This window comes from Heterodontus francisci, chromosome 20 (assembly GCF_036365525.1).
Source record: "Heterodontus francisci isolate sHetFra1 chromosome 20, sHetFra1.hap1, whole genome shotgun sequence".
Lineage (NCBI taxonomy): Eukaryota > Metazoa > Chordata > Chondrichthyes > Heterodontiformes > Heterodontidae > Heterodontus > Heterodontus francisci.
In genome coordinates, this window is record NC_090390.1 from 51,267,421 (window position 1) to 51,281,441 (window position 14,021).

Genomic DNA, 14,021 nt, shown 5'->3' on the forward strand with positions numbered 1-14,021 from the left:
GAAGCAATATCTCTTTTTGTTGAACTGCCTGGACTGCAAATCAGATGTTTTCAACTTTTTTACTTAAATCTACTTTATACTTTTAATCATACTCAGTTTTGGAGGTATAAAATGTAATGAAATGGAATTTGAATTACTACAAATAATTCTGTAGTAGAACAATGGCTAAATATCTAGAAAGGTATCACAATTGAACAGAACATTTTGAAAATCTCATCATTTTTGTGTGTCCAATTCTGTCAGGCATTGCGAGCCTGCCTTTCGCCCGTTGCTTTGGTCTTAGGCCTGATCAATTTTCATGGTCAGGCCTCAGTAGAATGATTTTAGCAAGCTGTTGGCACCGAACGAGCACTAAACATTTGGGGGTTGGCGGGTAAGAAATCTGGAGTCCTCTCTGTGGAGCCGGGGGAGGGGTGGGGGGGAAGTGGAATCTTAAAGGGAGGTGCTGAGATATCAGCTTAGCATGGGAAGATTTTTAGTGGGACCAGGAAAAGTATCTCTTTTCCTCCTGGTTCCATGAAAATCAGCACCAGTGTGTTATCTTCGTATTCTTAGAGCAGCCTAAATAGTCCCTGTAAATACCACTGGTTAGGCCAATTACCAATGGGTAGCACATGCACTACTAACACTCCATCATTGGTACCTGAAAACTTAATTAGAATCCTATGCTGTATATAGCACCCCGATTTCCAAATCTTCACAGTTGAAGGAAGGTCTCATGGGAGGGAAGGGGGAAGAAGTCTAAGGCAGGAGAGGCCTAAATTTTCTATGTGGGGCCCAGAGCAGCGCTCCTTCTCCACTTGGCCCCAGTAAAGAAAAGTAAACGATTTACCATTTTTGCTCTCTTCTGGGGTTGACCGTCTTCTATTCCCAGTTGGCTTGTGGAAAAGCTACAGTGGCTTCTGTGCTTAGACCAGAGTTAAAATTAAAGTCAGATCTCAATAATGTCACTGAGATTCAACATGTAAAGGGCCCCACTGACTCTGGATGGGTGTCCTTACTGCCCGCAGGCTAAAATTGGGGACACCAGGATCCTGACAACTTCAGGGTGAGTAAGTAACTTGGGGCACTTTTAATGCCTGCCCAAATGTTTTTTGCTGGGCAGGTAAGGTTAAAACAATTCCTATGTAAAGTCAACAAAATACTAAAAACAAAACAACATCAAATAAATTCTATGGCTGATGAAACACACATGCAGCTTAATCATATCTGTTGTACTTGTGAAACTTCACTCATTGTCCTCATTGGGTTGACTCGGGAAATTAATTTTTTTTATCCTTTGCTTTTGGGCCAAACATACTTTAACAATACACATATTGTACCTTTCTGTTGTGATGCAAAGAGGTAATATTGTTACTGAGGACTTATCTGCGTAAATTCACATTCTCAATAGTCAAGGTTGAGATTTATTCAAACTCAACCTGATATAGCTACATGATAAAATGTGTATTTTTTTAAAAATCAGAAACACATGACTGCTGTAAACTGGCAGTACCTGATTTCCAAAACAGCTAAAGGGGTTTTGCCTGCTGGTTCCCTGAATGAATTCATCAGCACCTGCTTGTACTTAGTTTGTGCATTCGCTCAAATTAAAGATTATGTATTTCTTGTAAGGATTCTGTTGCTTCATTTCCAGCACAGGTTTGCATTCCAGATATAAACTAATAAATACATATAGCTGCAAGAAGTTTCATGTGATGAAACACAATCAGGAACAATTGTACTGATGCATTCCAAAATACTTTTTCAAGAATTAAATGCTTAGATAGATTTCAGTTTATCGCTGTTCTTGAGGCAAGCCAGTCTTGCTCCAAAGCAATTGTGGCCATTTTGCAGATCAGCAAAACCATCAGATTTACAAAATTATTTTATTCTAGTTCTACCACAATATTTTAAGCTATAATGCATTCATATGCAGAGAATTCCCCTGATGAAATCAGTCACCAGGATGTTGGAGTGGTGTGAAGGAGGAGACGGATGACTGAATTCAAAAATAATTACATACCCTAATATTAATTTTCAGTAACTTAGAGTCATCGAGTCTGCAGACTTTTGTTTTAATGAAAGTTGAAGGAATTCAGCTGAGAATGTAGATTTGTGCATGTGGGTGTGTACAAAATTAGCACTTTTAAATTGATGTAACTAGAAATGGTTCCGTACCACTACATATATATTCAAATTACACAATCCTGTTGTTGTGGAGAGCATCTCATGCCATCAGTCCAACAGTAATTTTGAAACAAAGATTTTTTTATACAGATAATTTTTGACACATTACAAATTGTACTTAAAAAAATTCTCTCCATTGTTTTCAATTGTAGGTAAAAGATGGTGAGTAAGGAACCAAGCAAATGTCAACTCACAAGTACAGAGAATGAAGCTGAGCAAGCAGCTTCACGAACACTAGAGATAAAATATGCACTGGATCCAAATAGGCAGATCAGAAAAAGAAATAAAGCCCTGCAGGTGAGATTTAAAGATATCCGCGAGGCTCAGAATGAACAGGAGAAGAGACTTTCTGCAGCACAGCAACTGGACAAAAAAACAATGAAGGCTATTTCTTATAAGGCAGCTTATCGCAAATACATGACAGTGCCTGCACGAAGATCAATTCCAAATGTAACTAGAAGCACGGGCGTGCAGACATCGCCTGACCTCAAAAAGCGCTATCAGACATTCCCTTTGGAAAGGAAGAAAGTGAATGTCATTAAAATTGCTCCTACTGTTGACTCACTCAGGAGACAAAACAATGATTGGGCAGTTGATATTAAAGATAATAACCTCAATAAAGACTCAGGAGCACATACTATTCACGGTGCAAAGGGCAGCAATCAAAGGAACCCAGATATCAGCTCACATAATTTCAGCAAACTGAACGAACAAGCTGGTAATGACAGTTTTGATGATCCTAGCAGCAAAGACCCAGAAATACACAGTTGCACTGAAGAACCCCTTCACGTTTTAAAGTTGACAGATTTTAACCCAACTGAGCAAAATTACCAGCTGTGCAATATGGAAAAATATAAGGTGCCATCAGAAAGTCAGAACTTGAATCAATCAGCGCAAAGTGAGCTGCAACTAACAGAATTCACCTCCTTCCACTTAACAGAAACCAACTGTGAACTTACACAACCAGATTCTTCTAATTCCTTTACACAGGACTACCCACAAAATGTGACAGCACGGGAGGTGCATGAAAGAACTTTGCATCCAGCCAATCTGCATTCTCTGTCATTGAGTTGTTCAGTACAGTCCCCACAAAGTGGAGAAGAGCACTCTGAAGCCATTGCACCGAGAGATGAAAATCAGTCAAATCAAACAGCAGTATCTGTTATGGAGTCAAATCAGCAAATCATGCCTCTTACAGAAGTGGTGGATCTGAAAGCACAGCTGCAAATAATGGAAAACCTGATCAGTTCCAGTCAGGAAACCATTAAGGTGTTGCTTGGGGTCATTCAAGAATTAGAAAAAGGCGAAGCCCTCAGAGAAGGGTAAGATCACACAAAATTGTTTTATCAAATGTTATACACATACGTCCTAGTTTAGAAATGAATGTCCAAATAACAGAAATCAGGAATAGAGCTGGTACACAATGACCAAGAAAACTGAGATAAGTGCATACTGTATAAAATGGATTTGGCTCATATGCAATACATTGATCAGTAAAATTCATGGTGGATTCCCAAAATTTCTAATGCTTAAGCTTAAGTGCAACAGGACTAAATAATAACAACTGCAGTTATCCTCCTCAGATCAATAGCCAGAGAGAGCAATGCGCAGCCAGTAGACTGAAGTTACACAGCAAACTGCACTTCACTGCAGATGACACTGAGGTCAGTGACAAAATAAATTCTTCTTACAAATGCTTAAACATATGCACAGAATTCTGCTCATGTGGCAGCTAATATCAAATAGGCAAGTATCCGCTTTCTCATAAGAAGGTAGAGAACTTACATTTAAATGTCTCCAGGAGGTCCTTAACTAGCTGGGAATTTTTTAAATGCAGCTATGCTTCCGGATAGTTATACTGCAGACAGTAAGAACTGTAAGTGGTATATGAGAGTGATCACTTCTTACAACTGGAGAGTCAGTCATGATATGACCAAAGAGAATTAAGCGTGCTAGTTATGTTCTATGTTGTTTTCTTAAATTAGGGAAAAGCTGTAATAGTGCATTTGTAAAAATAATTACAAGTATTTTTATTCTGCATAGTTAGTGCAACATGAACATTGGATTCTGGTTCTCTAACCATACTAGTCATTAAAACCCAAAAACAACGAAGTCTGCATTCTGCAGTTCTGCTATGACACACATAACCACTTTCCCCGTTTGATGTAGGTACCCTTCATCTTCTCTCTACTCCAACAAGCAGCATTAACACAGAGCACATCATAAGTCACCTCTGGCATATACACATGGCTGAATAAAGTTACACTGGGAGGAGTTGATGACAAACTCCTTTTTAAGAATTATAATTTGCAAACATGGTTTTAAGTGCCCTACTTAAAAAAAAACCTTACAAAATTGTTTTGTGAATTAAACCTGAAGTTCCAAGATTATAGATATTTGTTTTATTTTTTATTAAAAACATATGTCAGCAGCAGATTTAACCAGATTTGTGCCCCAAATTCAGGAAAAAATAAAATCCAAAAATTAGAAGGACTAAACCTAAGTGGAAAAATAAGCATGACTCAGTCCATTAAAATTTAGACTAACTAGAAAGAATATAGGATATTGCCAAGGCTATTTTAACATAAAGGTTAACATCTGCACCAGCATTTTAAAAAAAAGATCAGAAAATTTGCTCTGTCATAAGAATAGTGTAGAATTTTAATAGCCTAGTCAAGGGAGATATTTGATAGAAGTGAGCTCTAAAGAAAAAATGTTAATGCCGCAGAGGTAAAATTGACATACATTAGGAAACTCAATTTATACTTTAATATCTGAATATTTTGATAGAAATATCTTACTCAAGAGAATCAGACAGTAGGTAAGAAAATACTGCTGCCAATATTAGTGGACAAACGCTTAATGTGATCATATAACATGCTTTTGTCCTGTATTTTAACCCTTTTATATATTAATTTCTAGTCTTCTGTGTATTCTACCCATGACATCATGATTGATTATTCAATGAAGAGCAGTAATCATCTTGGTGCGGGCAGTAACCTTGACAATTTTTTTTCCAAACATTTAACATTTTCCAGCTTGAAGCTTTTAAGTTACAAACATCTAATTCAAGAAAGTATTTGGAATGAAACTTTCCATAATTTCATTTGGCTATTTGAAAATAATGTTTTTGCATTGCACAAATGGCACAGATTTTATAGAAAATATCTAATTTATTGTTAGGGATTAGATCTATGTCTACTTGTACATCAGTCAACTAATAAAAACAATGGTGGCTTCAAGTATACTAACCTCCAACGTAAACTGCCTTTCTAATCAGGTTAGGTCTTAGTCATTGGAACCCTCAGTAGCACCAAGCATGGTTGCTTCCTTTAACAGTTTAAACTATTAAATTATCAGCCTTTATATGTGGTCTTTGTTTTCAATTGCACCATTTGAAATAACATATTTATATAGTACCTTTAACATAATAAAATGTCCTAAGGCACTTCACAGGAGCATTACAAAATCAAAGTATGACACCAAGCCATAAAAGGAGATATTAGGTTAGATGACCAAAAGCTTGGTCAAAGAGGGAGGTTTTAAGGAGTGTCTTAAAGGAAGAAAGGGAGGTGGAGAGGCAGAGAGGTGTAGGGAGAGCATTCCAGAGCTTGGGGCTTAGGCAACAGAAGGCCTGGCAACCAATGGTGGAGCATTAAAATCAGGGATGCATAAGACACCAGAATCAGTGGAGTGCAGATATTTATTTATTTATTTAGAGATACAGCACTGAAACAGGCCCTTCAGCCCACCGAGTCTGTGCCGACCATCAACCACCCATTTATACTAATCCTACATTAATCTCATATTCCTATCACATCCCCTCAATTCCCCTATCACCTACCTACACTAGGGGAATTTACAATGGCCAATTTACCTATCAACCTGCAAGTCTTTGGCTGTGGGAGGAAACCGGAGCACCCAGCGGAAACCCACGCGGTCACAGGGAGAACTTGCAAACTCCGCACAGGCAGTACCCAGAATCGAACCCAGGTTGCAGGAGCTGTGAGGCTGTGGTGCTAACCACTGCGCCGCCCCAAATATCTTGGAGGGTTGTGGGTCTAGAGGACATTGCAGTTATAGGGAGGAGCGAGGCCATGCAGGGATTTGAAAACAATGATGAGAATTTTAAAATCAAGTCATTGCTTGACTGGGAGCCAATGCAGGTCAGCAGGAACGGGATGATAAGTGAACGGAACTTGGTACGAGTTAAGGTATGGGCAGCAGAGTTTTGGATGACCACAAGTATACAGAGAGTAGAATGTGGGGGACTAGCCAGGTGTGCATTGAGATAGTGAAGTCTAGAGGTAACGAAGGCATGACTGACGGTTTCAGCAGCAGATGAGCTGAGACAGTGCTAAGTCAGGCAATGTAACAGAGATGGAAATAGGCTGTCTTAGTGGTGATGGCACGAATATAAGGTCAGAAGCTCATCTCAGGGTCAAACACGACACCAAAGTTGCGAACAGACTGGCTTAATCTCAGACTGTAATAATGGCCGATAGGTCTGCCCGAAACTTGCTTGTCTTCTGGTGCAAAGAATTGTCCACGACCAAACGTTGCAGGCTGGCACGTTCCAAGATCCACGACTACATGCTGATGGACGCACTAAAGCTTGGGGCAGCTGCCGCGAAGGCTCAATGGAGAAAGGCTACCGTGTAAGGTCCTTCCACCATAGCATACTGAGGGGCTGGAACGCATGTAAAACCCCTCGGGCTGTATGCAGCAAATATGTTTTGCTGTGTAATGCAAACGTACATTGCATATAAAATGGAATGGAAGAATTGTGAGGCAAATCATGTTCTGTATCGAAGGAATCTGATCGCTGTTGTACTTTCCAAAATGTCAAATTGGAACTCCTTTGAAAGATTTTGTAATTTTTTTTTTTACAAATTTTTATAAAGCATATTTTTGGGAAAAAAATTAGCATGGAGGCAGGAAGAGATCAGGGCAGGTGCTGTTTTGCAGTCAGGAAGCCCAGAAGAATGGGTTTCACTCAGGCACTGCCAAATTTAACAGCATAAGGCCTCAGCAGGGAAGTGCAGAAGACCAGAAAAGTCAGGAGACTGGAGTCTGCAGCCAGGGAGTGCAGAGGGAGGGAAGGATCAGAAAGACCCGGTGCGGGGGTGGAGAATGGGGGGATGGAAAATCTTGGCTTGGGTGAGGTGGGCAACATTTCCACTTAGCTGCAAAGGTGCGGGGCCACGCAGCAGCCTGGAAGCTACCACACAGTCCTTGTCCCATGCTATCTAATGCGCATGCACAGCCATGCAAATGAAAATAAAGGGACTGTGCACTGAAAAAAACTGCCGTTCACAACAACAAAATTTTACAGGAACATTGATCAGGGCAGGAGAATGGGGTCCGATCACTGTGGCAGGAGGAAGAGGAGCAGGCAAATGGAAAGACACTTACCTGCTGGATTTAGCAGTTCTCGCCACCCCCCACCCCCCCCCCTTAAAAGCTGGCCAGAGTTAAATTTAAGATGGAGATTAAATTTGAGGCCCAGGCTCATTATAATATTTGAATGAGTGATCCACCTCCAGAGAGTAGGTTGATTGCCCACCCCGCACCACCACTCCCCCACCCATCCTGCCTCCATTAAAACTGGAAGTGGTGGGTTCGAGATTAACATTTTAACATCCCATGTGTTCCATGCCCACATGTTTTTGAAGGTAAAATATCAATAGTTCTTAAAGAACTTAAATTTTTTTTGTTTAATTTATTCAGAGATGTAGGTGGTGTGGCAAGACTGGCATTTAGTATCCACACTTAGTTGCTCTGAGAAGGTGATGGTGGGCCCACTTCTTGAATTACTGTAGTCAATGTGGTGAAGGTGCAGTCACAATGCTGTAGTAATTTGATATAATTGAATGGCTTGCTAGGCCACAGCTGCAGGCCAATAAGAGTCAAGCAAACTGGTGTGGGACTGGAGTCACTTTTGTGCCCGAAGGGTAAGGGGTCAGGTGTGCTTCCATTAAGCATGTTAGTGAATCAGTTGAGTTTTGGTGACAATCTGAGAGCTTTGTGGTCGCTTTTACTGGTACCAGCATTTAAACGGAATCAAAATTCTCAAACTACCATGGTTAAATTTGAACCATCACAAATTCAATATGGCTAAATGATAAGACTGAACTTAAAAGAATTGCTCAAGATAAGTTCAAAATTTGATTAACATATATTAAGATTGTTTGCTGCACACTAATGTTACTTTGGAGATTAAAAACTGCTGCACCTGATCCTGCCTTGCATGAAAACTGCAGTTTCGCCTTTGTAGCACAGATCATGTCTTCCTTTTGAACATGGGAGGAAAGAGAGAAAAAGATAAATTAGATCCACAAAATGTATGTCCAGGGTGTGAAAATAAGTAGAATATCTAATTGGGTATGCAACAGTTCAACTGTGTCTTGCTGTAACTTAGAACATAACAATTGGCGATTACACTACAATTTTAGACACCTCTAAAAGCAAGTTAAAATAACTTGCACATTGTAGCCTCAGTTGTACGCATGCAAAGCAATACTGAAAAAGTGTTGCATTCTCTCACTTTTCTGATAATCATATCTAATTTTCATCCCTATAATTTCTACGAGGAATCTCACAGACATTAATTCATAATATAGAACAGTTTATGCAAAACTTTTTAGCATTTTTCACGAATGTAAACAACTTCTACCAGAAAAGCAACACTCTTCTTTTCAAACTAGTCACCAAATACTGCACTATTGCAAGCATTCAGGATGTCATTATATTGAGAACTATTTTGGCTACAATAACATTATAGAGGAATACAAATATTTCTTTCAAAATACACATTACAGTTATCGTTTGCCGTTAGCAATTTTTAACATTTCTAAAATCTTTAAGTTTCATTGCTGCCTGAGGGACATTGCAAATTGCAAATGCAATATTGCTTATGATATTACTATTTCTTTGGGGAAACTGTCTTCAATTTCCAACCACAGAAGTCTCTCCGCTATAGGGAATACAAAATAAAAACTTTAGAGCCCTGACATGTACAATTACTTTGGTGCCCCTGCTTTTCACTTGGAAAAACAACTGAGTTTTTCTTATCCTTTAATTTAGGGTCCTTTACCAACAAAAAAAAGCATGTTGCTTGCTTTTCACGTCTAACTACATAATAGTTCAAAAGAAAAATGGTGAGTCACAGCCAACTGCAGGCAAGATCTTACTTTGTCAAAAAAGACTGCTTACTTTTAGTTTTTCTTTACATATCATACGGGGTTAGAGCAGGATAATGGAACTGATTGGATTGCTCTACAGAGAGCCGGCATGGACTCACTGGGCCAAATGGCCTCGTCCTGTGTCGTAATGACTATGAATCATCGCTTCAGGTAGCACAAACTATATCCAAAAATTGATTTCTAAATATCCGTCCTCCATATACAGCACTGGGATTGCTCATGCGAGCCAAATCTGATCTCTCATCATTTGGTCAGTCCCTTATTTCTCCTGTTTTGTTGGTCATAAGTCTTTATTGGACGGTCCTACTGACACTGAGATCGGAGAAGTAGCAATGACCCAAATCAAATAAACACCCAAAGTTAAACAGGGGATAGGAATTCGTCATTCTACGCGTATATATAATTACAGACGGGTGGAAAGGGGTTTGTGCGGTTCCCACTGTTCACTTCCCAATTGACGGAATGGTGTTTTGTTAAAATGCTGCGTTAGTCTGAGTGTCTTTCAGGTCAAATAAACAGACAAATAACAGGTTTTCTCGTAGGTTAAAAAAAAACTTTGTTATACAATTATCGAAATAGTCGCAACCTCACCCACATACACATTCACAAGAACAAATAGAGAGAGTTAAGTAGTTTAAAGTTCAAAGTGAGGTAAAAATACAAAAGGAATACAAAAACAGACTGCAAGAGCTTTTACAGGTATATCAAAAGGAAGAGAGTAGCTAAAGTAAATGTTTGTCCCTTGGAAGCAGAGAAAGGAAAAATTATCATGGGGAATGAAGAAATGGCAGAGTCATTGAACAAATATTTTGTGTCTGTCTTCACAGTAGAAGACACAAGTTTATACTGGAATTAGACTGTAACCTAGGGGCTAAAAAGTAAGGAAATTCACATCAGCAGAGAAAGACCAAAATCTGACAAATCTCTAGGACTTAATGACCTACATCCGAGGGTTCTAAAAGTGATAGCTGCAGATATAGTGGATGCGCTAGCTATGATTTTCTAAAATTCCCTAGATTCGGGAACAGTCCCATCAAATTCGAAGTTGGAAAATGCTACACTGTTTTTCAAGAAAAGAGGGAGAGAGAAAACAGGGAACTACAGACCTGTTAGCCTGTCATTAGGAAAATGCTGGAATCAATTATTAAGGAAGTCTTAACAATGCACTTAGAAAAGCACAGTACGATTAGAACAAGTCAACATGGTTTTACTAAAGGGAAATCCTATTTGACAAATTTATTAGTTTTTTGAGGATGCAACTAGTAGTATACCTGGATTTCCAAAAGGCATTCGATAAGGTGCCACACAAAAGGTTAATTGGCAAGATAAGGGCTCATGAAGTTGGAGGTAATATATTAGCATGGGTAGATCATTGGTTAACAGACTGGAAGCAACGAGTGGGCATAAATGGGGCATTTTCAAGGTGGCAGGCAAATGAATAGTGGAGTGCCGCAAAGATCAGTGCTGGGGTCTCAGCAATTTACAATCTACATCAATGACTTAGATGAAGAGACAGAGAGTAATTATATAAGGTTGCTGATTGTTACGGCCAGGTAAGGAGGGGGTCTCAGGCTCCCCTCTTGACCCTTCCTCTTATTTGACCGCAACAGGGTTTATTCCTTTTAAACAGTGGTTGTGCTTACCACCTCTGAGTGTTTCATCTTTCACCTTTACTGTGATTACAAAAGAACCAATCGGATAGGTTTTCTTGAGTTTAAACAAAAGGTAGGTTGATTATACGTAACACTCTAACCCGATATAAAAACACTAAAAATACGCTACACATTCAAATGAGAATCACACACACACAAACATATATAGATTACAGGAGGGAAAATAGATTTGGTGGTTGGATAAGAATAACTGGAACTTAAATACTGTCTGTAATTTCAGTAGTGCTCGGCTGAAGCTGTATTCTTGAAGTCCACACTGGCCAAAGTGCCCTTTGGTTGGCCTGCTTTTGTCAGGGTTCCTTGGAGGCAGAATTGCAGTTGGCTCTCTTCCCCTTGTCGCTGGCAGTAGCAGACTGTAGGCTTGGAGGGACCCCAGTCGGAAACAGTTTTTACTTGCTATTTTCTGGGGAGAGCGAAAGGAGAGAGAGAGACAGACAGGGAAGCACAGCCTCCTGTGCTGCTGTACACTCAGTTACTGTCTGTCTGATTTCCTATGTAACAAAACTTGTTTATTCAGAGATGAACAGGTGGTCACATGGTTTTTCTCAATCCCCTTTGGTTCTAATGAGGTTTTTCTAGAACCTTCTAATGAAATTCAAGGTTCTACATGCCCCAGGATGTCCATTCAGACTTGGAGGAGGTTGGCTTTTTCAAAGTCAATGGGTGGGGATGGCCTTGACTGCCATGCTAATGAAGCCATTCTAGGTAATGCAATCACTTAGAGCAAGCCATTGTCCTGGCTGTGCTTCTTGTTAAACATTTTGTCTCCAGTCCAATCTCCTGGTATTTCAGACGTAAATGGCAGTGGCCATCTTGGCTGCTAGTTTTTTTTTAAGTTACTTGTCGGGGTTTTTTCCATTAAAAGTCTAAGGTAAGTTTCCAACTGATGAAATTAATAAATATTTCCCATTTGGCATATAGGGTCTTCCTGACATGATGATACAAAGGTACAAAGGAAAGGTAAGCTGTGGGGAGGACACAGAGAGGTTCCAAAGAGATTCAAACAGGCTAAGTGAGTGGGCGCGTTGGCCTTTATTGCAAGGGGATTGGAGTACAGGAATAAGGAAGGCTTGCTACAATTGTACAGGGTTTTGGTGAGACCACATCTGGAATAGTGTGTGCAGTTTTGGTCTCCACATTTAGGAAAGGATACACTTGCATTGGAGGCAGTACAGCGAACGTTCACTGGATTGGTGCCTGGGACGAGAAAGGGTTTTCCTATGATGAGAGACTAAGTAAACTGTGCCTGTATTCTCTTGAGTTTAGAAGAATAAGAGGTGATCTCATTGAAACATGTAAGATCCTAAAGGGGCTGAATAGGGTAGACACAGAGATTACTTCTGCTGGTCAAGGAATCTAAAACACGGGGGCACAGTCTCAGAATAAGGGGCCGATCATTTAGGATGGAGATGAGGAGGAATTACTTCACTCAAAGGGTTATGAATCTTTGGAATTCTCTATCCCAGAGGGTTGTAGATGTTCCATCATTGAATACATTTAAGGTTGGGATAGACAGATTTTTAGTCTCTCAGGGAATCGAGGGGGATGGCAAGCAGGACGGAAAGTGGAGTTGAATCCTAAGATCAGCCATGATCCTTTGAATGGCAGAGCAGGCTCGATGGGTCATATGGTCTACTCCTGCTCCTATTTCTTGTGTTCTTGTGCAGGTGTTCGTGACTTACAGTAAACTTGTTAAATATTATCAGGAAGACAGTCTCTTTTAAAGGTGCAGGCCTGGGAGTTTGTAGTCTTGAACTTGTTGAGGTTTTGTAGATTTTCTGGTGGTTAAAGTTTCAGGCTGGAGGTGGTGGTCACTTTTAGTTCTCTCCTGCAGCAAGTTGAAGTGCAGCATTAGCAGCAGGGCTTATTCCTTGCTTGGCTGGATGTCATTCACAGACACTGGCTAGACTGTTTTCTGAAGGTGTTAGATTGATCTCTCCCTCTCTCTCAAGAGGGTTACCTTTTTTAAGGTTATAAAAAACCCATCATATTAGAGTTTCTTTTAGGAGACACATGGCCCTCTTCCCTGGTGCGACCACACAATGGACCAGGATGTGCAGACCATGGTTATCGACTGATGTCTTAATTGGGACCCTTCTGTTAACACAGTGCTATTTCACACCTATTCAATTTTGGTTTGGGCTGTGAGTCCGTCTATCTCCAGAATCCTTTGTTAGTTCATTCATATTGATAAGAGTCAACAGTTGTCTTTTGCAATTTCAAAGGGGTTCACTGCAGAGCTATTTCAGACAAGGTTAACGAGTTCCATTCTTGTCGACAGGTTTGTTGATTTCCAGTACGTGGTCAAGTGACCACTACTCCATTTTGACTGTGGTACGTGTCCATGCTCTTGTGGGTTTGTTTCATAGTCGACTTTTTAAATTCATAATTCTTCCATTTCATTGTTTATTTCATCACAGCTCCTGCCATGCATGACTATATATATTTTATATATGTAAATTATATTGCATAAACACACTAAAGAGGGAAAAGGAGAATGAAAAAAAATGAAAAGGAAAGAAATTACACCGAGTTATTCTGTTATACAAGTTAATATTGAAAAGTACAAGTCAATTCCCACAGAAGCAAGATATTCGGATCACTATCGAATGAACCCACTAAACTGAAAAGACAGCTGCAACAGATCTGAATTTGTAATACAGTGATTAGATTAGATTAGATTAGATTAGATTAGAGATACAGCACTGAAACAGGCCCTTCGGCCCACCGAGTCTGTGCCGAACATCAACCAGCTCAATGAATGGTATCTATTTTTAAGTTAGGGTGGCTGGGGCCAAAGATTTGGTATCATTTTGGCTGTCCTCTTCTGCACCCTTTTCAGAGTCTCAATATGCTTGCCTTATTAAAAAAAACAGTAAAATACTTGCCCCAAATCTGTACAACTGACATCAATTCAGATGATATTCTCAATGGTTGATAGCTTGATCCCACTTCCAAGTCTCAGACACTATGC

The 14,021-nt window shown here is 39.8% G+C and overlaps 2 protein-coding genes across 3 annotated transcripts in view; one reads left to right on the plus strand and one right to left on the minus strand.

Moving 5' to 3' along the window:
- Window positions 1-14,021, minus strand: part of dock1 (dedicator of cytokinesis 1) — a 744,225-nt gene that overhangs the window by 382,442 nt on the left and 347,762 nt on the right. The window lies entirely within an intron of this gene.
- LOC137380622 (inhibitory synaptic factor 2A) overlaps window positions 2,329-14,021 on the plus strand; it is a 48,477-nt gene continuing 36,784 nt past the window's right edge. The window contains exon 1 of the mRNA XM_068052740.1: window positions 2,329-3,491. Within this exon, the coding sequence (XP_067908841.1) occupies window positions 2,329-3,491 (1,163 nt within the window). The remainder of the gene's footprint in view (window positions 3,492-14,021) is intronic.